This window comes from Somniosus microcephalus, chromosome 2, assembly GCF_052327205.1.
Source record: "Somniosus microcephalus isolate GS21.2 chromosome 2, FLI_Smic_1.0, whole genome shotgun sequence".
NCBI classification, from domain to species: domain Eukaryota; kingdom Metazoa; phylum Chordata; class Chondrichthyes; order Squaliformes; family Somniosidae; genus Somniosus; species Somniosus microcephalus.
This window is the reverse complement of record NC_140988.1, coordinates 138,276,657-138,298,731: the sequence shown is the minus strand read 5'-3', so window position 1 is coordinate 138,298,731 and position 22,075 is coordinate 138,276,657. Positions and strand designations below refer to the sequence as shown.

The window sequence follows — 22,075 nt, the reverse complement described above, 5'->3', positions numbered from 1 at the left end:
TGGTTCCACTTGTATCTTCTTGAATACAGCTAACAGATCTCCAGTAGTGGCTTCCCTTCCCACCCCTGTATTATCACCTCGGGATGTGGGTGATGCTGGTAAGGCTACATTTATTTCTCATCCCTCATTCTCCTGAGAAGGCCCTGTGCTGGGCCTTCACCTTAAACTGCTGCAGCCCTTGTGGGGACAGTGCTCCCACAGTGGTTTTAGGTAGGGAATTTCAAGATGCTCCCACAATGGTTTTAGGTAAGGAATTTCAAGATATTGACCCAGCAATGATGAATTGATGCCAATACAATTCCAAGGCCGGATGATGTGTGATTAGGAAGGGAACTTGGAGGTGATGGTGTTCCGACAACTTTGCTGCTCTTGTCCTTCTCAGTCATAGAGGTTGCAGGGGAGGGAGGTGCTATTGAAGTAACTTTGGTGAGTTGCTGCAGTGAATCCTTTAGATTGTACATGCTGCAGCTGTAGTATGCCGGTGAGGCACGTGCTGAATATTAAGTTCAGTGACAAGGGCACTTGGGGGTGACAAAAGCATGCCTCTACCTCAGCCTCTCCACAGTTGAAACATTGATTCACGTATTTCTCATCTCTAGGCTCAATTATTCTGATGCCCTCCTTTCTGGCCTCCCAACCTCTACAAATTCGAATTTGTCCAAACTCAGCCACCTCATTATCATTTCTTGTCCCACACCCTCAGGGGGCTAGAAATTGGGCTCCTTTGCACCTCCCATTAGTGCCCCCAGAGACGCTAACGGGGCACAAATGGGTTTGCGACAGGGCACGTCGATATCAACGCCTCCCGCTAAATTCGGCAGGAGTTTTGCGGCGGTGGTAAGACGTTACGCCCCGATCTCCTGCACCCGGAGATCGTGATGTCATTGCCGTGCGCAGCGCCCCGGATGAAAAATTCCCTCTTGTCCCCTGCTTGTGCACCTGCTGTTAACAACGACAGGTAGAGGAGGCGGCTTTCACTCAGATGTCCCCTGGAGGAGCGCTATTTAAAGGCAGCCATATTCGGTTTAGTTTTCGTCGGTCAACAATGCTGCGTTGTTAGTTTCACATAGGCAAAGAGGCCTTTTGAACGATTTGAGCGTTTTGCATTTTAACAAGTGTTCTGCCACATAAAGATTATTGAGTTTCATTGAGGGGAGATTTGAAAGTGCAATATTTGGATCCTTTTATGGGGGCTGTACTGGCACTAGACCTCGCCCTCCAGCATCAATGTCAGAGGCAACTGAGGCACAGAGAAAGAGTGCCAAATATGGCCAGAGGTAGGAGGGCCAACAGGGCTCTCAACAGGAGGCCTGACCCACCTAGGGTATTCTGGCAGCAGTTCTCCTACATGAATTTCACTGAGGAGCAGTGTCTTAGAAGGCTCCACTTCATCAAGGATGTGGTCACAGAGCTCTGCAGCCAGACCTCGAGCCTCAGATCAGGACCACCACAGCTCTCTCAATGGCAGTCAAGGTCGCCATCGCCCTCAATTTCTACCCCAGCGGATCATTCTAGTGTGCGGCAGGCGACATCTCCAACCTCTCCCAGTTTGCCATCCATTGCTCCATCCACCAGGTCACAGATGCACTGTATAGAAGGAGAAGGGACTACATTTCCTTTCCCATGACCAGAGAGAAGCAGCACAAGTGTGCATGTTGCTTTGCCAGGATAGTGGGCTTTCCCATGGTGCAGGGCACATTTGACTGCACCCACGTCGCTTTGCGGGCATCTCATAACAATCCTGAGGTATTCTGTAAACGCAAAGGTTACCACTCACTTAATGTGCAGTTGGTGTGTGACCACACATGGCGAATCCTGACTGTCAATGCCCGTTATCCTGGCAGCAGCCACGATGCCTTCATCCTGTGCCAGACCGGTGTGCCAGCACTCTCCCAGTCACCACGTCAAGCTTACGGCTGGCTGCTGGGAAACAAGGGGTATCCGCTCTCCACCTGTCTCATGATTCCCCTCCGCAACCCCAACATTCCTGGCCAGCACTCATATAATGAGAGCCATGCTGCCACCAGGAACATCATTGAGCAGACGATTGGAGTGCTCAAGCAACGCTCAGCGGGTGTCACTTTTTGTCATCATCTGCTGCATGCTGCACAACTTGAGCCATGATAAGGGCCCAGCCATTGTCACAGGCATGACTCCACCACACAGGAGGAGGAGGAGGACGAAGACAAGGAAGAGGAGGAGGAAGAAGAGGAGTAGGAGGAACAGGAGGACGAACAGCAGCGACGGAGGAGGCAGCCACTCAATCGGCATTCTGCAATCCACTCAATCGCCGTGACCGCCTCATCAGACTTCGTTCCAGTGATTTCGAGTCCTCTTTCCGGTTGCTGAGCACGTTGCCATCATTCCATCACTTTGTGATTCCATACCACACACCGGAACTGAAATGAGACACAGCACCCAATCTGCAATATTCCAGTAATAAATTTATCAAAAACCATTAACCACATATATACAACAATATTGACTAATCATCCTTGTGCAAACTCTTGCCTCCCCTCTTTACAGTCCCCTTTCCTAATCTAGTACTCCTACGTAGTGTCTCTCCAGTGGCTGCATCAGGGCTGGTGGAAGGCTGCTGAGTGTCAGTGCCAGAGACTACAGATGGCCTTACAGGACGCCCTCGACCAGCTCTGGGCCTGGAAGGCCCGGCTGTAGACTGCACCACCTCAGGCTGGGCAGCGGCAGTCTGGGCTGGCTGGATGACAGGCAGCGACAAGGGCAATGGCGGAGTGGCAGCGGTAGGATCAGAAATGCTGTCATCCTGAGAGAGGACAGCAGGTTCCTGCTCCACTGACCCACTGCCACTCCCCCGGGGCAGCACTTCAGCATCCCTAGCAATCTGTTGGAGCACAGATTGCTGTCTTTCTGCGACACCGTGAGATCCCCGGTGGGCTGTGGTGGACCCAACGATGATGGCAGCTGTCAGAGCTTTCGTGGTATCAAGCTGAGACTGCATGAGTGCAGTCTGAGACTCGATGGCAGCAACCATTGACTGCATTACAGCACTAAGATGTCGCTTCTGCCTGTGCTGCAATGGAATATGCCAGGTCGCCCATGGCACACGTCATGAGGTCTGGATCCACTTGGTCTCTCTGGGAGTCCACTCTGCACAGTGGAAATGATGGGCTCCATGGTGTGTGCAGAGCTCTATGCAATGTTGGAGGTGGACTCCTCCACGCTCCTTACCACTGCCGAGAGGCTCTCGGGCACCCTTGCCATTGCACCTATCATCTCGGTATGCATGCCCATCACCCTTCTTGTGAATGCCTCCCTATCGAGGTCCTCAAATGAGTCCTGTGCAGCAGAACACATCTGCAAACTCGTCCTCTGGGGAGCTGGCTCCAGAGCTACCCTTTCCCCCTGGCCTTGCTGCAGCCCACTTGTCAACAGTGCATCACCCAGTGCAGGCCCCTCTTCTAAACTTGTCTCTAAAGATCGCGTAGTGTCAGTATCTGAGGTGGTGCCTGCGGGTGAGAGATGCAGTGACGCGGTGCTTTGCTCCTCCTCCTCTTCTCCTTCTTCACTCTCAGTGGGGGGTTCACGGATAGGCTGGTCATCTGGTTGCTGATTATCTCAAAGCATAAAGGCACAACACTCATGTTAAGATGAGGGCAGGGGGGCAGGAATGGAGCAAGGAATGCAGACATTCTCAGGAGGTGGAAAGTGAGAAAGGTTTGTGGTGTGAGGCGGAAGTGGGATGAGAGGAGAGGGGCTGAAGATACCATTTTTGCCCCCAAGGGGTTCGGCATTGCCGTTGGCCACGGCGCCCACCACCTGCTGTCCAATGAGTCGCAGCACTCGCTCCTCCAGGTCTGAGACCTGCTGGAGCTGCGCATCACCCCTGCCTGTTCTCTGCTGCTCCCTCCTATTGTGGGCCATCTTGGCCTGCAAGAGAAACAAATTTGTTTCAGTGAGAATCCAGCTATGTGTTTGGGAGATATGCCTGCCATCTTTGAATAGCTGTGATTGTAGGCAAGGCGTGAGATGTGGATGTGAGTTTGAGTAGGTGAAGATGTTTGGTGGGTGAGTGGTGGTGTGGTTGTTTGCGCAGTGTGCACAGACTGAGGTTCAGCTGCTGGTATGTAGGAGCTGTTGAAGAATGTACTCACCTTGACCACCCGACTGAGGTCATTGAATTTCTTGCGGCATTGTGTCAGGCTGCGTTCCACCACACTGGGCCACTTCCCTCCACATTGCCCTGAACACCTGAGGTGATGGCCTCCTTCCAGTGGCCGGGTTCAGCATTGCCATCCTTCGCTCCACTCCAGCCACCAATGCCTCCAATGCCACGCTTGTCAACCGACGAGCTCTCTCCCTGGGAGTGGGAACAGCCATAGCCATCGGGGGATTCAGTTGCTCGCAGGTCGCCTCAAAGCCACCAATGCTGAAAATGAGCATCTGCACAATGATGCAATCTTCCCTTTAAGAGCTGGAAGGAACCAGTGTGAAGGATCATTGCTGAATGGATTGCACCTGAAATTCATTAGTGCTCTGCTGGTAGCGCCCCTGTAGTGCCCCACTGAGGTCATTAGTGCTTGATTTAGCGCCCCACTTCCTTCCTGGGGTACTAACACCCAATTTAGTAGAAGTTTAGAATCCTTCGTGCCTGGTGCTAAATTTTCAAACGATACCTAATTTCACCCCCTATGTCTTGCTGACTATCACTTCTGTCCTCACTGACCTAAATTGACTCCCTGTCCTCTAATGTATTAAATTTAAATTCCTTATCCTTGCATGCCCTTGCCCCACGTTATCTCTGTAGCCTCTTCCAGCCTTATATTCCCTCCCCCACCAATCCCCACACACATTGCTATTCTGACTCTGACATTTTTTGCATCTCCTTCCCTTTAGTTGCCTTGGAACTTCCTCTCTAACCCCTTTAGTTCATAAGTTTTTCTCATCCTTTAAAAGGCTTCTCAAAACTCAACTTTTGCCTAGGCTATAAGTTATCCCTGCGCCCGATTCCTCCCTCCATCGTTCATCATCTATTTCCCTGTCTATTATCATAAATGTAAGCTGCTATTGTTATAACTGTTGTGTATGTAACCGTTTACCTTTAAGGGAACTATAGAATGTAACCGTTCGCCTTTAAGAGCACTACTTTCGGTGTGGCACTATTTGTTGGCTCATGTATACTGTAATACCGATAGTGACCACACCAGTATATAAGGGTTGTGATACGTTAACTAGGGCAGAATCGCCCGAGCCTCTGAATAGTAAAGACGTGTTTTATTTTGTTAACAGTGGAGTCTGTGATTATTTATAATACAACCCACAGACTTAACATTGGCGACGAGTCAGGATTCGAACCCTGCGGCAGTTGTTCCACGGCGGCTTCGTCCGAAGACAGGACGTTGAAGAGAGGTTTCAATCCTCACCAGTCTGGAACCGACAGGCTGGAAGCGACAGGCATTAGGACCCTGAAGCCTCCATAACCTCGTGGGTAAGCCGCAGCGTTGGCTGCAAAGACAGGGCCACCGATCGGGAGAGCTGATAAGGGCCGCACTCAGGCTGAAAGACAGCGTCGGGGGACGGGTGAAGACCGTCAAGCGCGGGAAAACCACCATTGAAGTGGGCGGGGAGAGCGAGAAGCGCGGGAAAGCCGCCATTTTTCGCGGGAAAACCGCTGGGGAAGAAGGCAGAAGCGGGAAACCGCCATCTTAGAAAATTAATTAGAATTTTCAGAAACAAGAAATAAGTAAAGCAATACTTGTGGTGTTCTCAAGAAGAGAAGAAAATTAATAATAAGTAAAGAAATACTTGTGCTGTTCTCGGAAAGAGAAGAAGATGCCTAAGCGAGGAAATATTAATGATTTTAATGCTGAAATAGAAGACAGGGCCACGTATGGGGAACGCATAGGAATATATTGCGTAGCCATATACGACAAGGCAATAACTTTGTTAAATTCGATGGGAGCAAAAACATACGGGCTCTTGAAACATCTAATAGCACCAGTTAAACCAGTGGACCAGACCTTCGAAGAGATCGTAGCAGTGCTGAAGGATCAAATTACTGCAAGCACTTCCAAATGCTACCGTTGTGGAAAGACAACGCACGACCAGAATCAGTGCTGGTTTAAGAACCAAGAATGTAGGAAATGTGGCAGGATCGGGCACATAGCAAAAGTATGCCGGTCAAGAATGACGGACAACAAGAGGGAGTCCGCAAAAAAAGGGTACAAGGAGAGTCCAAGGGAACAAAAGTCCGACTCACACTTCAAATACAAGGGACTGGACAGTCTAAAAATTCACAACGTGAACAACGAAGCTGACAGACAAACCATTTGGATGACGCTGCGGATTGAAAAGGCCAAAGTCAAAATGGAAGTAGACACGGGATCGGCATTGACGGTCATGAATAAGCATGACTATAAAAAGTTTTTCAAACATATTCCACTACGGAATACAGAATTAGTACTACAGACATACACGGGACACAAAGTATTCCCTATTGGGAAGGCAGGAGTTAATGTGCGATACAAAGACAAAAATTACCGCCGTCTGGATCTGTATGTACTGCCTGAGGGAGGTCCACCACTTCTAGGACGGGAGTGGATCCGAAAAATAAAGATGGATTGGCATGAGCTAAACGCCATGTCGGTGGAGCACGAGAAAGAGGACGTCAAATCTGAACGGTTGTCCCGAATATTAGATGAAGCGAAAGTAGTATTCCAACAAGGGCTGGGTAAGCTGCGAGGTATTAAAGCAAGGGTTAAGATTGCAGAACATGCAAGCCCAAAGTTTTGTAAGGCCAGGTCGGTACCGTATGCAATACGACCAGCAGTGGAGGCAGAACTAGAAGAACTTGAACGATCAGGGGTTCTGTCAAAAGTAGACTACAGTGAGTGGGCCACGCCCATTGTACCCGTCATGAAATCCTCACCAAGTAGTAAGCCAGGGGGACCGGGGAAGGTCCGTATCTGCGGGGATTTCAAGATCACAGTGAACCCAGTGCTTCATTCGGTGCAATACCCGCTGCCAAGGATTGAAGATATTTTCGCTTCGTTGGCTGGAGGAAAACACTTCACGAAGATAGACCTAGCTCAGGCATATTTGCAGATGGAGGTTGAGGAAGAGTCACGCCAATACCTAACTATCAATACCCACAGAGGTTTGTACCGTTATAACAGACTGGTCTTTGGAGTGGCTTCGGCACCAGCAATTTGGCAGAGGGCCATGGAACAGGTGTTACAAGGAATTCCAAGCACACAGTGCTATTTGGATGATATCCTAATCACGGGAATGGATGAAGAGGAACACCTCACGAATTTGAAACTGGTACTCACCAGGTTAAAGGAGTATGGCCTTAGGGTTAACCGCAATAAGTGTGAGTTTTTCCAAAAACGAATCTCATACTGCGGTCATATCATTGACCGCGAGGGACTACATAAATCACCGGAGAAGATAGAAGCGGTCGTGAAGGCTCCCGCTCCAGGGAACGTGTCACAGTTAAGATCATTCTTGGGGTTGATCAATTACTACCACAAGTTCCTACCAAATTTGTCCACGGTGCTGCATCCACTGAATGAGCTGTTGCGAAAGGAGACACCATGGAAGTGGAGTGAGGAGTGCAAAAAGGCTTTTCGCAGAAGCAAGGAGTTGATTACCTCCGAGGAAGTGTTGGCTCATTTCAACCCAGCATTACCCCTTCGGCTGGCGTGTGATGCTTCACCGTACGGAATTGGAGCAGTACTTTCGCACAGGCTTCCAAATGGCTCGGAAAGGCCAGTGGCTTTCGCGTCCCGATCTTTGACAACCGCGGAGCGAAATTACGCCCAGATAGACAGGGAGGCCCTCAGTCTTGTGTGGGGTGTGAAGAAATTCAACCATTACTTGCAATGTAAGAGGTTCACATTGCTGACAGACCACCAGCCGTTGGTGTCCATATTTAACCCGAACAAGGCCGTGTCCAACATGACAGCACAAAGGCTACAAAGATGGTCAGTCTTACTTGGGGCACACCAGTATGACATTGAGTACAAAAGGTCAACAAAACACGGAAATGCCGATGGGTTATCACGCTTACCATTGCCGACAGTAGAAGAAGCGAGTACAGGGGACCCAGTGGAGTTGTTCCACTCGTCCATTGTGGAATGTCTGCCGATAACAAACTCAATGATTGAGAAGGAGACAAGGAATGACCCGACTCTTTCACGAGTCTATGACTTAACGGTGAAGGGATGGCCAGCACAGAGCGAACCAACACTGCAGGCATTCTCACAGAGGAAAGAACAACTGTCGGTGTGCCGAGGAACCCTAATGTGTGGGTCGAGAGTGGTGATTCCGCCCAAACTCCAAAAGAAAGTACTCAAGGAGCTGCACGAAGGACATCTGGGTGGAGTAAAGATGAAGAATTTAGCGAGAGCATTTGTGTGGTGGCCAGGCATCGACGGGAACATAGAGGAGATCACCAAGAATTGCCTAGGATGTCAGAGGGTTCAGAACGCACCACCACCGGCTCCTCTGCACCCATGGGAGTGGCCCTCATCTCCTTGGCAAAGAGTACACATCGACTTTGCTGGTCCATTTATGGACTCGATGTTCCTGATAGCGGTAGATGCCCACTCCAAGTGGCCGGAAGTAATTAAAATGACCACCACCACGACGGAGAAAACCATCACGGTGTTAAGAACCATGTTTGCTCGGAATGGCCTGCCGGAACAGATCTGTTCCGATAACGGACCACAATTTGTGTCCGAGGAATTCAAGAAATTCCTAAAGAGCAATGGGGTTAAACATTACACATCAGCCCCATACCATCCCGCCTCCAATGGGTTGGCTGAAAGGTTCGTCCAGACCTTCAAGAAGGCCATAAAGGCCATGAGTAATGAAGACATAAGTCTACAACATAAGGTAGACAGTTTTTTGTTGGCATACCGAAATGCAACACATGCGGTCACAAATCAAACTCCCGCAATGATGTTTTTTAACAGACGCTTAAGATGCCGGCTGGATCTACTTAAACCCAATGTCAGAAGGGACGTGGAGAACCGGCAATTCCAGAACATCAATGACAGGGCAACTAGGTCTTTCAAGATGGGGCAACAAGTTTTGGCCCGGGACTATCGTACAGAAAAATGGCAGCCTGGAACTATTAAAAAAAGGCTAGGCCCGTTGATGTACACGGTGAACATTGGGGACAATGTAATAAGGCGCCATGTTGACCAGCTCATAGAGTCCGCCACAAATGAGCACTCGACTTCACCACCTGACCCGAGTAATGTTGAAACTGAAATACCTAGAACACCTACTGCTGATCTAGTAACATTGGATTCAGATGAACCTGACACTGTTGTTCCAGCTGAATCGATTTTGCCAGGCACCCCTACTGGGCCGCTAGGAATGACGACACCACTTCGGCGTTATCCAGAGAGGATCCGGAAACCTCCACAGAGACTAAACATGTAAACTGTTATATGACGTTGACTCCATCGAGAGTATATCTGTAAACTGTTATATGAAGTTGAAGATTGTATGTTTAAAGGGGATTCTGTAAGTAATAAGCTAAAAAGGGAGGAGTGTTGTGTATGTAACCGTTTACCTTTAAGGGAACTATAGAATGTAACCGTTCGCCTTTAAGAGCACTACTTTCGGTGTGGCACTATTTGTTGGCTCATGTATACTGTAATACCGATAGTGACCACACCAGTATATAAGGGTTGTGATACGTTAACTAGGGCAGAATCGCCCGAGCCTCTGAATAGTAAAGACGTGTTTTATTTTGTTAACAGTGGAGTCTGTGATTATTTATAATACAACCCACAGACTTAACAATAACCTTATGGTATAATTTCACCAACAATAACAGAAGTGGGCATGAACAATCTTGAAATTTGGACTTTAGATTTGGAAGACCCAATGTCAAAAATTATCTGAGCGCTAATTCATAAATTTATTTTAGAGGTAATTTCTATAATATCAAAACAAATAGTATTTCCTCAGTAAAACTGCATTTAAATGTCAGTCATTAATACTTCATTGTAAATGTCATCATGCATCAATGACATGGAATGCAGTGACATTTAATGCATAGATTAAAGACCTGCACCACTCCTGTCCCACAGGGGAATAGGACCGCTACCAGCCAGACAGAGGGAGAGATGCACAGGACGTACGCAATACCTCAGACAGAAACAATCCATTAAGAGACAATAAGCAGATGTGCAGCAGCATCTACTTCCGCCTTATGGATCAAGGACTAATTAATAGAAAGAACTGTAACCAAATTGTATTAACTTTTGTAGACAACTGGGGTGATCTTTTTTTTCCCCACACTTAGACACGACAAACACGTACCACTCTTTAACCTATCATAGAAAAAGATAAAACTTAACATGAAATCCTTATATATTTCGACCTGGAATATCCAAGGTCTACGCTCTTCAGTGCGAGAAGTGAAGAGTAGGACCCCAGAGTTCATAGAGGAAACTAAAGATCTAGATATTATCATTTTACAGGAAACTTGGTATAAAGGAAAAGGACACACCGGCTGTCCCCAAGGGTACACTGAGCTAGTGGTCCCCTCCAATAAATTACCAAGTGTAACCCAAGGCAGAGACTTCGGAGGCATACTGATCTGATTTAAAACAGAACTTAAGAATTACATCAAATTTATAAAAAAGGGCGAAAACCATATGTGGCTCAAACTTGAGAGGGAGATTATCTCAAACACCCAAGATGTTTACATTTGCGCACTTTATATCCCTCCAATCGATTCCCCGTACTTCAAAGAGGACACCTTCTCCAACATGGAGGGGGAAATTATCCAATACCAGGCCCAGGGGAACGTATTGATCTGTGGGGACCTCAATTCAAGAACGGGCGAAGAACCAGACTTCACCAATAATCAGGGAAACAATTACGTATTCGGGAATAACCACTTTGACATCCCTTCCCTTCCATACAGGCATAACTGTGACAAGCAGTCAAATACCAACGGTAAACAGCTACTACAGCTCTGTCGAAACCTGGGTCTGTACATTGTCAATGGTAGGTTCATAGGAGACCTCCTAGGAAGATCGACCTACTGCTCACCTCTTGGCTGCAGCACAGTAGACTATATGATTACAGACTTGGACCCATCCTCTTTCAGAGCATTCACAGTCAAACCACAAACAACACTGTCAGATCACAGCCAAATTACTATGTTTCTCAAAAAGACACAAACAAACAACATAGAAACACAACCCAGTAAACTGTACAACACCAAAAAATCATACAGATGGGCCAAAAATGACACGGAAAAATACCAGAAAACAATTAGCAATGCATCAACTCAAGCTCTCTTAGACACCTTTCTGGATAACATATACACTCACAATAAAGAAGGCGTAAACCGGGCAGTTAGTAAACTAAACAATATTTTTGATAATTTGGCAACAAATGCAAACTTGAAAGCTCGCAAGAACAAACCCAAAACAAAAAACTATGAAAAATGGTTTGACCATGATTGCCATAACATGAGGAAAAAACTTAGAAAACTATCAAACCAAAAACACAGACATCCAGAAAATGAGGAATTACGCCTTACTTATTGTCAGACGCTAACACAATACAGAAACACACTCAGGACCAAAAAAGAGCAATTTATTAAGAATACACTCAGCTCCATGGAGGAATCCATTGAGTCGAATTGTTTCTGGGACAACTTGAAAACACTACACAAAAAACAACACGACGATTTGTCCATTCAAAATGGGGACACATGGGTAAACCACTTTGAAAAATTATACCAGAAAAACACACTAGGACCAGAACAACACCAAATACGCAAAAAACTGGAAAAGCTTGAAATGGCCATAAAAGATAACCAAAACCCGCTAGACGCCATGATAACAGAAAAAGAACTTCTTGAAAAACTCAAGGACCTGCGACCAGGAAAAGCTTGCGGGACAGACGGCATACTAAACGAGATGATTAAACACGCAGACGACAAACTGAAACTGGCTATCCTAAAACTCTTCAATTTGGTTCTGAGTGTCGGTTATTTCCCTGACATCTGGAACAAAGGACTCATAACACCCATATACAAAAGTGGGGACAAAATCGACCCAAACAACTATCGAGGCATCTGTGTAAACAGTAACCTGGGGAAGGTATTCTGTAGCATCATAAACAAAAGACTTATAAACTTCCTTGAAGAGCACAATGTCTTGAGTAAAAGCCAAATTGGATTCCTGCCAAACTATAGAACATCCGATCATATCTTCACCCTACAGACCCTAATTGACAAACACGTTCACCATAACAAAAGCAAAATCTATGCATGCTTTGTAGATTTCCAGAAGGCTTTCGACTCCATCTGGCATGACGGTTTATTCCTGAAACTTATCGAAAGCGGGGTAGGAGGGAAAACATATGATGTAATTAAATCAATGTATACAAACAATAAATGTGCAGTTAAAATTGGAGACAAACAAACAAAATACTTCCCACAGGGGCGGGGGGTGACGCAGGGCTCGCCAATCTCACCGACACTCTTTAATATTTACATTAATGGATTGGCAAAACTACTTGAACAATCTACAGCACCCGGCCTCACCCTATATGAATCCAAGGTTAAATTCCTCCTCTATGCCGACGACCTGGTTCTGCTGTCACCAACTAAGGAGGGTCTACAGCAGAACCTGGACCTGCTGGAGCCGTACTGCCAGACTTGGGCCCTGACAATAAATCCCCAAAAAACCAAAGTCCTTGTGTTCCAGCAAAGATCCAAACAACATGGACCCACAATAAATTTCACAGTAGGAACAACCAAAATTGAACAAACCACTCACTACACATACTTGGGCTTAAAAATCAGTTCTACGGGAAACTTCAAACTGGCTGTGAATGAACTGAAAGAGAAAGCAAGAAGGGCTTTCTATGCCATCAAAAAATCAATCCAAATAGAAATCCCAATTAGCATTTGGCTCAAAATTTTCAAATCAGTAATTGAACCAATTGCACTCTATGGCAGTGAGGTCTGGGGACCACTAACACAACAAGATTTTGCAAAATGGGACAAACACCCAATTGAGATCCTACATGCAGAATTCTGTAAAAGTATCCTCCGGGCTCAAAGGAAAACAGTAAACAACGCATGCAGGGCGGAACTAGGCCAATACCCATTAATAATCACTATCCAAAAAAGAGCCACCAAATTTTGGAATCACCTACAAATGAGCAACCCCCAATGCTATCACTACGACGCCCTGAAATGCCAAGAGCTGACCATAAAGAAGAATACCCTCAGTCAACTAGTCCTGGGACTCAATAAAGTAACTAATAACAATACTAACAATAACCAGTCCCAGGACAGTGACAGGGTAACACAAAGAATTCGACCCAACACAATCGTCGCTAAGCAAAAGGAAAAATATCTGTCATATTGGGCAGAAACAACAAAAACCCAAAGCAAACTCAATTGCTACTTGGCCCTAAACAGACAATACAACATAGCTGATTACCTGACCATGGTAAAGGATAACAAACTGAGAAGAACCTTGACAAGGTACAGACTTAGCGAACATAGCCTAGCGATCGAAAAAGGCAGACACAGGCAGACCAGGCTGCCAAGAGAAGACAGGATATGCTCTCACTGCAGTCAGGGAGTAGTTGAGACAGAGATGCACTTCCTCACAGCCTGTGGAAAATATCAGGGCATCAGAGAGAATTTCTACCAAAAATTCTCACAAATATGCCCTGAATTCAGAAATCTGACTGACAACCAAAAACTCCCATTCCTACTGGGGGAGGAGTGAAGCTGTGTAACACTGGCGGCACACTATGTTACAGCTTGCCATGAACAGAGGGACAACCAGTAAACTAAGACAAGAGTATATATAAACAAGGCGAATGTATATTTATAAACTCAGGGATATACCTGTTTATACACTGTATGAATGGAACCGCGTTTATGTGTTCAACCATAAATGTATTTTGATGCTTTGGCAACATAAGATGTACCTTATCATGCCAATAAAGCGATTTGTATTGTATTGTATTATTGTACTGCTGAAAAAAATGGATCTAAAAATAAAAGCTGTAATGAGGATGTATTAGTTTTGCTTTCACTTATGTATTACATTTCAAAAATGATATGTTTGGCATGATGTAGAAAATACATAGTTAAATTCTAATACTAACACCTCCTGCTCCCTTGACCCCATTGCCACTAAACTGCTGATCCAACTGATCCTGGCCCCCATGATAACTAACATTGTAAATGGTTACCTCTCCTCAGGTACCGTCACTCTCCCTTTCAAAACAGCCATCATCACACCTTCCCCACTCAAGAAAACCACCCTCAACCCCTCTGTCATTGCCAACTACCACCATATCTCCGAATTGCCTTTCCTCGCCAAAGTCCTTCAATGTATTGTGTCTCCCAAATCTGTGCCCATCTCTTTTTCAACTCCATGTTTGAATCTCTCCAATCAGTTTTCTGCACTGCTACAGCACTGAAATAGCTCTAACCAAAGTCACTAATAACATCCTTTGTAACTGTGATCATGGCGCTTTATCCATCCTTGTTCTCTTTGACTTCTCTGCAGCCTTTGACATGGTCAACCATACCATCCTCCCCCAACACATCTTCTGATTTGTTCAGTTTAATGGGACTGCCCTTGCTTGGTTCCACTTGTATCCATCCAATCAAAGCCAGAGTATTGGCAGTAATAGCTTCTTTTCCCAGCTCTTCTGTAGTCCCCTAAGGATCCAACCTTAGCCCCCTCCTTTTCTTCATCTACATACTGCCCCTTGGCAACATCATTCACAGATATAAGCCTCGCTATTAACTGGGTGCTGCGCTGGGAGGGGGGAGGTCTGATATTGTGTGGGAAATCCAGCCCTAAGTTCAGCGCATCTGTCAGTAGCTTTTTAACTCAGCCACCTCATTATCATTTTACTTCCGGGTTTCCTGTCCAATCGGTGGCAGCGGGCGTGATGTGGACCTGCATGACGCGATCTCAACTCCAGTATTTAAAGGGACAATCCAAGGAGGCAAGTTGGATGAATTGGAGTTGGAAGGAAAAGAGGAAGTCTCACAATGGTGTCCAGATACTCAAAGGCTGCACCTCGCTTCACTGACGCCTCTTTTGATGTGCTGCTGGGGGCTGTGAGGAGCAGGAAATACTCTTCCCTAGCAACAGGAGGAAGAAGCCTGCAGCTGAAACCAAGAAGGTGTGGTTGGAGGTGGCAGAGGAGGTCAGCAGCAGGAGTGTAGTACCACGCTCCTGAATTCAGTGTAGGAAATGGTTTAATGACCTAGCCAGGTCAGGAAAGGTGAATACAGTGGCACATTCGCCTACATCCTGCTGTGCACATCACCTCACTCTGCCTTCTGAAGCCTACTCCATCACATCACTCCTCATACCCACTTACCCTGCAGGTGCACCCATCCTTCTCTTTCGATCCACTTCCTCACATCCCCATCTATCCATCCACCACTCCTACTCATCCTCATCCTTATGCAATTTCATGCCTCTCCCTCATAGTCACCCTCAACAAATGCACTCCATCCATTGGCTGAACGCATGCCATTACACTTGCTCATAGGGCTGTTCTTTCCCTCCTTGCAAGGAGAAGAGAGCACAGAACACCAGGGAGAGGGAGAGAACCGGAGGTGGTCCTCCACAGGTTTCCCAATTGACAACTGCAGTGAAGTTTCGCCGTCCCTGGCTGTCAAAGATGGGGAGACAGGGAGCTCACAGCTACCTGATGATACAATTAAATAAATGTCACCCACATGTCATACAGCATTCGGTCATGTTGACTTGGTTTTAACAGCGAGTCAAACATGATCTTCTTCATTATGATAAACTTGCAAAATTCTTACCTTGCCAGGACTAATTCGTGTCTTTTATCTCTCACAGGGCCTTCACATGTGCAGCACATGTTGGTGGAGGTGTCCAACGACGAATCCTCAGAGGAGATGCGTCATTCTGAGGGTGCACCATCACAGGACTCATGCAGACCATGCATCAGCTCAGTTACTCGCACTTTGGTGGGACCAGTAGGGCAGATACCTGGTGACTCACACTTCACAAGTGAGGAAGAGCAGATGGTGATGCTGAATTCAGGAGCGTGGCACTATGCTCCTGGTGCTGACCTCCTGTGCTACCTCTAACCACGCATTCCTGGTTTCAGCTGTAGAGAGTCTGCATCGGAGGGCATAGGCCTCTCCAAGCTCTGCTCAACTGGATACAGATGCTGTACCCCAGGGCCGGTCAATGAAAAGGAGAATCATTGAGCAAAGTGTCCTCCAGCACAGTGGTAGCAGTGAAGTGCACCTGGGTCATGAGAGGGATGATGGCGAAAGGGGTCATGGAAGTGGGAACTCCACTCAAAGCACTTCCACTTCTCACCTACAGCCCACTGCTCAGTTAGTATCCCACATGTTGCCTCATCTCTCGATGGCTGCCACTGTACAGGTGCAGGTGGAGCAGTCTTTGGTGGGGCCCTCACAGGCTCCAAAATGCAGAGGACGTCAGCCAAAAGCATCTCAGCAGTCAGAGCATGGTTTTGAGCAGCCTGCCTCTACCTCTGCTGAAGCCACAGGGGTTGCAACATGTAGGAGTATCAGGAAAAGGAAGAGTAAGGCTTTGTAGTTGCACATGGGTGACTTTAAAAATGTTGTGTTGATAAGTTTCTATTGTTTAGTCAGGTCACATAAATGATATTCTTTGTCACCGCTTTCCCATCTTGTCCATTCTTAGGTGCTGGGTGGTAAGTCGTCTTTTAACCTGAGTGATGATGAAGGACCAATGGGGGGATGTTCAAGGGTGGTTGGTTGGTTGCTGGACTGCTTTGTGTCAGTGGAGACCCTGGCTGATGCATATTGAAGGACACCTCCAAATCTGTCCAGGCACCTGAAGCGCATCTTCAGCATGCTGATGGCCTGTTCAATCACACATCTGGTGGTGGTGTGGCATTCATTGAAGCGCTGTTGGGATTCAGTGGTCTGGTTTCTGATGGATGTCATGAGCCAATTTTGAAGTGGTATCCCTTGTCGACTAGCAGTCACCCCATAAATCTGCTTCCAGGTCCAAAGACATCATAGAGCTTGGACTGTCGCAGGATGAAAACATGGCAGCTACCCGGGAATCTGCATGAATATATTTTTTTGGTTGCACACCAGCTGTACATTTATGGATTGGAAGCCCTTGATGTTAATGAATATTCCTGGTTTTTCTGGGGGTTTGCCATGTGTGTGCAATCGATGACACCCTGCACCTGTGGGAAGCCAGCCAGAGCCACAAAACCGAGTGCCCGCTCATTATGACTAGCATCATCACGGGTGAAGTTCACATAATTGCCGGCCCTGGCAAACAACCCATCAGTTACCTGTTTTATGCATCTGTGGGCCGCCGACTGGGAGATCCTGGATATATCTGTGGCAGAGCCCTGGAAGCATCCGGAGGCAAAAAAGTAGAGGGCAGTGGTGACTTTGACAGCCACTGGTAATGTGTGGCCACCAGGTCCAGCAGGGAGCAAGTCTTCTTCTAGGAGGCTGCAGATGTCTGCCACCAGCTAATGTGACATCATGAGCCTTCTGGGACAATGGTGTTCAAACATATCAAGGAAACTCAGCCTCTGCCTGTTGACCCTGTTTTGTGGGTAGTGCCTCCTACAAGCTTACCCCCTCTGCTAGTCCCCTCTGTGTAAGTCTCCTCTGTGCTAGTCCCCTCTCAGGTGCTGCCCTCTCTGCTGTACAGCTACAGGTCTGTGACCAGCAAGCTGCTGGTGCTGTTGCTGTTGGTCATGTTGCTCCTCATCTGAGGTCTAATCTAAGGCTGCATAAGAGGCACCCATCCTGATGTGATAGAAAAAACCTCCAAAGTGTTGCAGAGACCTCCCAAATGTAGAAAGTAACCTCTCACCAAAAGTACTATGAACAAACACTTTCCCACTAGCAGGTAAGAAAGCAGCTGTGAATACTGAGTATTTATCAGCATATTTCCCTGAGATTGATTCAACCCCCTCAATTGCCACTGTGCATTCACCTTGCTTTCACTGGCGAGTTTCAGGAAGCCCGGGAAATCCGTGGACCCGACGTTAAACTCAAAAGTGAGTTGAGAATCGCTCTAATTGAGTGATTAACATATGTTAATTGGCAACCTGCCTTTCCCGAGGGGGTTGCTTGCACGCAGCCTAACGCGCTGGAGTGAAACCCGGAAGTCAGCGGGTTGGAGCTGGTTTCTCGTCGCGCTGTCAATTTACCTGGTTTTTACCCCCCACCCACACCCAAACCCATGCGCTCCACCAGGTTAAAATTCACCCATAGAGTCAGCTTCCACAGGTACACTGACGACACCCAGCTCTACCTCTCTACCTCCTCTTTTGACCCTTCCACTGCTCTGTGTTGTCAGACTCCTTGTCCAATATCCAGTCTTGGATGAGGCACAATTTCCTCCAGTTAAACATTGGGAAGACTGAAGCTATCGTCTTTGGCAAACTCTATAATGTTGCCATGATTCCATCTCCTTGCCCAGACATTGGGAGTTATTAGTTATGTGGACACAGACTATATGCAATTAAAATTAAATGCTAACAACTTAACTATGAGCCAAATGTAAATTAAAAAGTGTTTTTACCGCTGTTACCTGAAGCTCCTCAGTTTCATTTTCAGTAGCAGAAGCATGATATGAAAGGACCTGAAACAACATCAAAACACATTCTGAACAAGTTACAATCTCCTGTTCTTCTATTAAGGCTACACCATCAGAAATAGAACTAGTCTGACAGCTTTCCCTACATGGTATTAAAAGACAAGTATCAGTGGCTTTAAATGATAGTTGTGGCAGCACCAATTACAGAATTTTCAATTCAGCAACAACAGGTATGTTGGAAATATTTTTCCAGGATAGATAATTGAAAGATTACATCAAAGGTGGAATCCATCTGTTTTTGCATAACAATTAGTATGAAAAGTCTATTTGATATTTTTTAGTATGGGCTACAGTCATGGACTAAACATATAGGGGGAAAAATTCATCCCCTTTGCACCAGCAGATGGCACTAACGGGGTGCTAGAGCAGTATCGCCGGGGCGAGGTGAATTGAGCGCCGCACGCCAAATCCCGCCTCCCCGTAGCGCCGCCAGTAAGAGTTATCGCCGGGAACGTCAAAGCCAGGTGGATCGTGACGTCAGTGTATGTGCAACACTCAATGACCCCCCGATCTGTTAAATTGATTGTCGCCACTTACCTTAATGCCTGGAGTAAACACCGACAGGGGAGAGCTGGTATGAAGCACCAGGAAGCGGCTCCAGGGACGTTATTTAAAGGGATCATCAGTAATGACTTGCAGCTGTCAGGTTAGTGCAGTTTCATGTAGTTTCTTGTCAGTTTCACATACTCCAACAGTTTAATTCATTAATTTCAAGGTTCTTTTATATCAGGAGTGTTGAAGCAACTAAAAAGTAGTTACATTTACTCTTCAAAGAATCAAACTGCTGCACTTGGTTACATTAATGGGGGCTGTACTGGCAGTCGACCTCAACCTCCAGGATCTACAGTGGAGGGAGCGGAGGCAGCGAGAAAGACTCGAACATGTGCCCAGAGGGAGGAGGAGGGCCATCAGGGCTCTCAGTAGGAGGCCTTGCCCGCCGAGGGTATTCCGAGAGCACATTCTCCTACCTCCAATTAAGTGAGGAGCAGTGTATTAGAAGGCTCTGCTTCACTAAGGAGGTGGTCACAGAACTCTGCCACCTCCTGCAACCAGACCTCCAGCCTCAGATCAAGGCTCCATGGTTCTCTCAGTGGCAGTCAAGGGCACCATCGCCCTCAGTTTCTTCACCAGCGATCCTTCCAGTCTGCAACAGGATACATAGCTAACATCTTGCAGTTCACCATCCATCGCTGCATCCGGGAGGTCACAGAGGCTCTCTACAGTAGGAGAAGGGACTACATTTCCTTCCCCATCACCAGAGAGAAGCAGGACGAACGTGCATGTGGCTTTGCCAGGATAGCGGGATTCCCCTTGGTGCAGGGCACCATCAACTGCATCCATGTGGCTTTGCGGGCACCTCATAACAACCCTGAGATCTTCTGTAACAGCAAAGGCTACCACTCAATTAATGTGCAGTTGGTGTGCGACCACAGGCAGCGAATCCTCAATGTTAATGCCTGCTATCCTGGCAGCAGCCACAATGCCTTCATCCTGTGCCAGCACTCTTCCAGCCACGTCAAGATCGTGGCTGGCTGCTCAGAGACAAGGGCTATCCACCCTCCACCTGGCTCATGACTCCCCTCCGCAATGCTAACACTCCTGCCCAGCACTCATACAATGAGAGCCATGCTGCCACCAGGAACATCATTGAGCAGACCACTGGCCTGCTGAAGCAATGATTCCGCTGCCTTGACCATTCGGGAGGAGCCCTCCAGTACTCGGCTGAGCTGGTGTCCCATTTCATGGTGGTCTGCTGCATGCTCCACAGCTTGGCCATCATGAGGGCCCAGCCCTTGCCACCAGGGATTGCGGGAGCACCTCAGGAGGAGGAAGAGGGAGAGGAGGAGAAGGAGGATGATGAGGAGGAGGGCGAGGAACAGGAGCGAGGAAGGAGGCAGCCACTCAATCGGCCTTCCCGAAGGGCGGTCTGTGACCGCCTCATCAGACTGTGGTTCGAATGAATTAAACCCCAGACCCCCATGTTCACCACATCCCCACCATTCCATCCCTGTCACAAAGCTGAAACGAGACACACAACAAAAGAATCCAAACTGAATTAATAAGTTTATCAAAAATCAGTGCACACATATTTACACCAAAATATTAACCATTCACCCTTGTGCAATCCCTTAGTGCCTCTCGTTACTGTGCCTTTGCCAACTCTAGTGCTCCTACGAAGTGTTGGCCCAGTGGCTGCAGCAGGGCTGGTGGAAGGCCCTGAGTGTCCGTGCGGGAGACGTCAGATGGCCTTGTAGGACGCCCTCGACCAACTCTGGACCTGGAAGGCCCGGCTGTAGACTGCACCACCTCGGCATGTGCGGCAGCAGTCTGGGCTGGCTGGATGACAGGCAGCGACAAGGGCAATGGTGGAGTGGCAGTGATGGGAGCAGGAATGCTGTCATCCTGAGAGAGAACAGCAGGTTCCTGCTCCACTGACCCACTGCCACTCCGCCGGGGCAGCACCTCAGCATCCTTGGCAATCTGTTGGAGCACGGATTGCTGGCCTGCTGCCACACTGTGAAAGCCCTGGTCAATGGTGGTAGACCCAGCCACGATGACAGCAGTCAGAGCTTGCATTGCATCAAGCTGAGACTGCATGACTCCAGTCTGAGATTGCATGCCAACAAGCATAGACTGCATTACAGCACTAAGATGTTGTGTCGCTTCCACCTGTGCTGTAATGGAAGCTGCCAGATCGCCCATCACACGCGGCATCAGGTCTGGGTCACCACGGTCTCTCTGGGAGTCTACCCTCCTTTGCAGACTGGAAATGATGGGCTCCCTGGTGTGTGTAGAACCTTGTGCAATGTTGGAGGCAGACCCCTCCACGCTCCTTACCGTTGCCGAGAGGCTCTCGGGATCCCTTGCCATTGCACCTATCATCTCCGTGTGCATGCCCATCACCCTTCTTCTAAAGGCCTCCCCATTGAGGTCCTCATCTGAGTCCTGTGCAGCAGAAATTACGCGCCAACTCGCCCTCCGGGGAGTTGGCCCCTGAGCTATCCTTTCCCCCTGGCCTTGCTGCAGCCCACTCATCCCCAGTGCCTCACCCTGTGCAGATCCCGGTACTATACGAGCCTCTAAAGAATGCGTAGTGCCAGTATCTGAGCTGGTGTCTGCGGGTGAAAGATGCAGTGACCCGGTGTGTTCGTCTTCCTCCCCCTCTTCTCCTGCCTCATTCTCTATGGTGCCCTCAGGGACAGGCTGCTCTGGTGCTTGCTCATTATCTGAAAGCATAAAGGCACAAGTGTCAGGTTAAGATGTATGGGAGGGGGGCAGGAAGGGAGAAATGCATGTATACAGTATGATTAGCTGGAAAGTGCGATACGTTTGTGGGGTGAGGGGGAAGTGGGATGTGAGAAGAAGGAGTAGGGATGAACATACGTTGTTGTCCTCAAGGTGGT

At 47.7% G+C, this 22,075-nt stretch overlaps 1 protein-coding gene across 4 annotated transcripts in view; it reads right to left on the bottom strand.

Moving 5' to 3' along the window:
* pde5ab (phosphodiesterase 5A, cGMP-specific, b) overlaps positions 1-22,075 on the bottom strand; it is a 216,616-nt gene that overhangs the window by 63,440 nt on the left and 131,101 nt on the right. For 3 of the 4 annotated variants that reach the window (XM_085962982.1, XM_085962965.1, XM_085962991.1), the window contains one exon: positions 18,597-18,656. In XM_085962982.1, coding sequence (XP_085819108.1) covers positions 18,597-18,656 — 60 coding nt within the window. The remainder of the gene's footprint in view (positions 1-18,596; positions 18,657-22,075) is intronic. The other variant, XM_085962974.1, reaches the window with a different exon arrangement.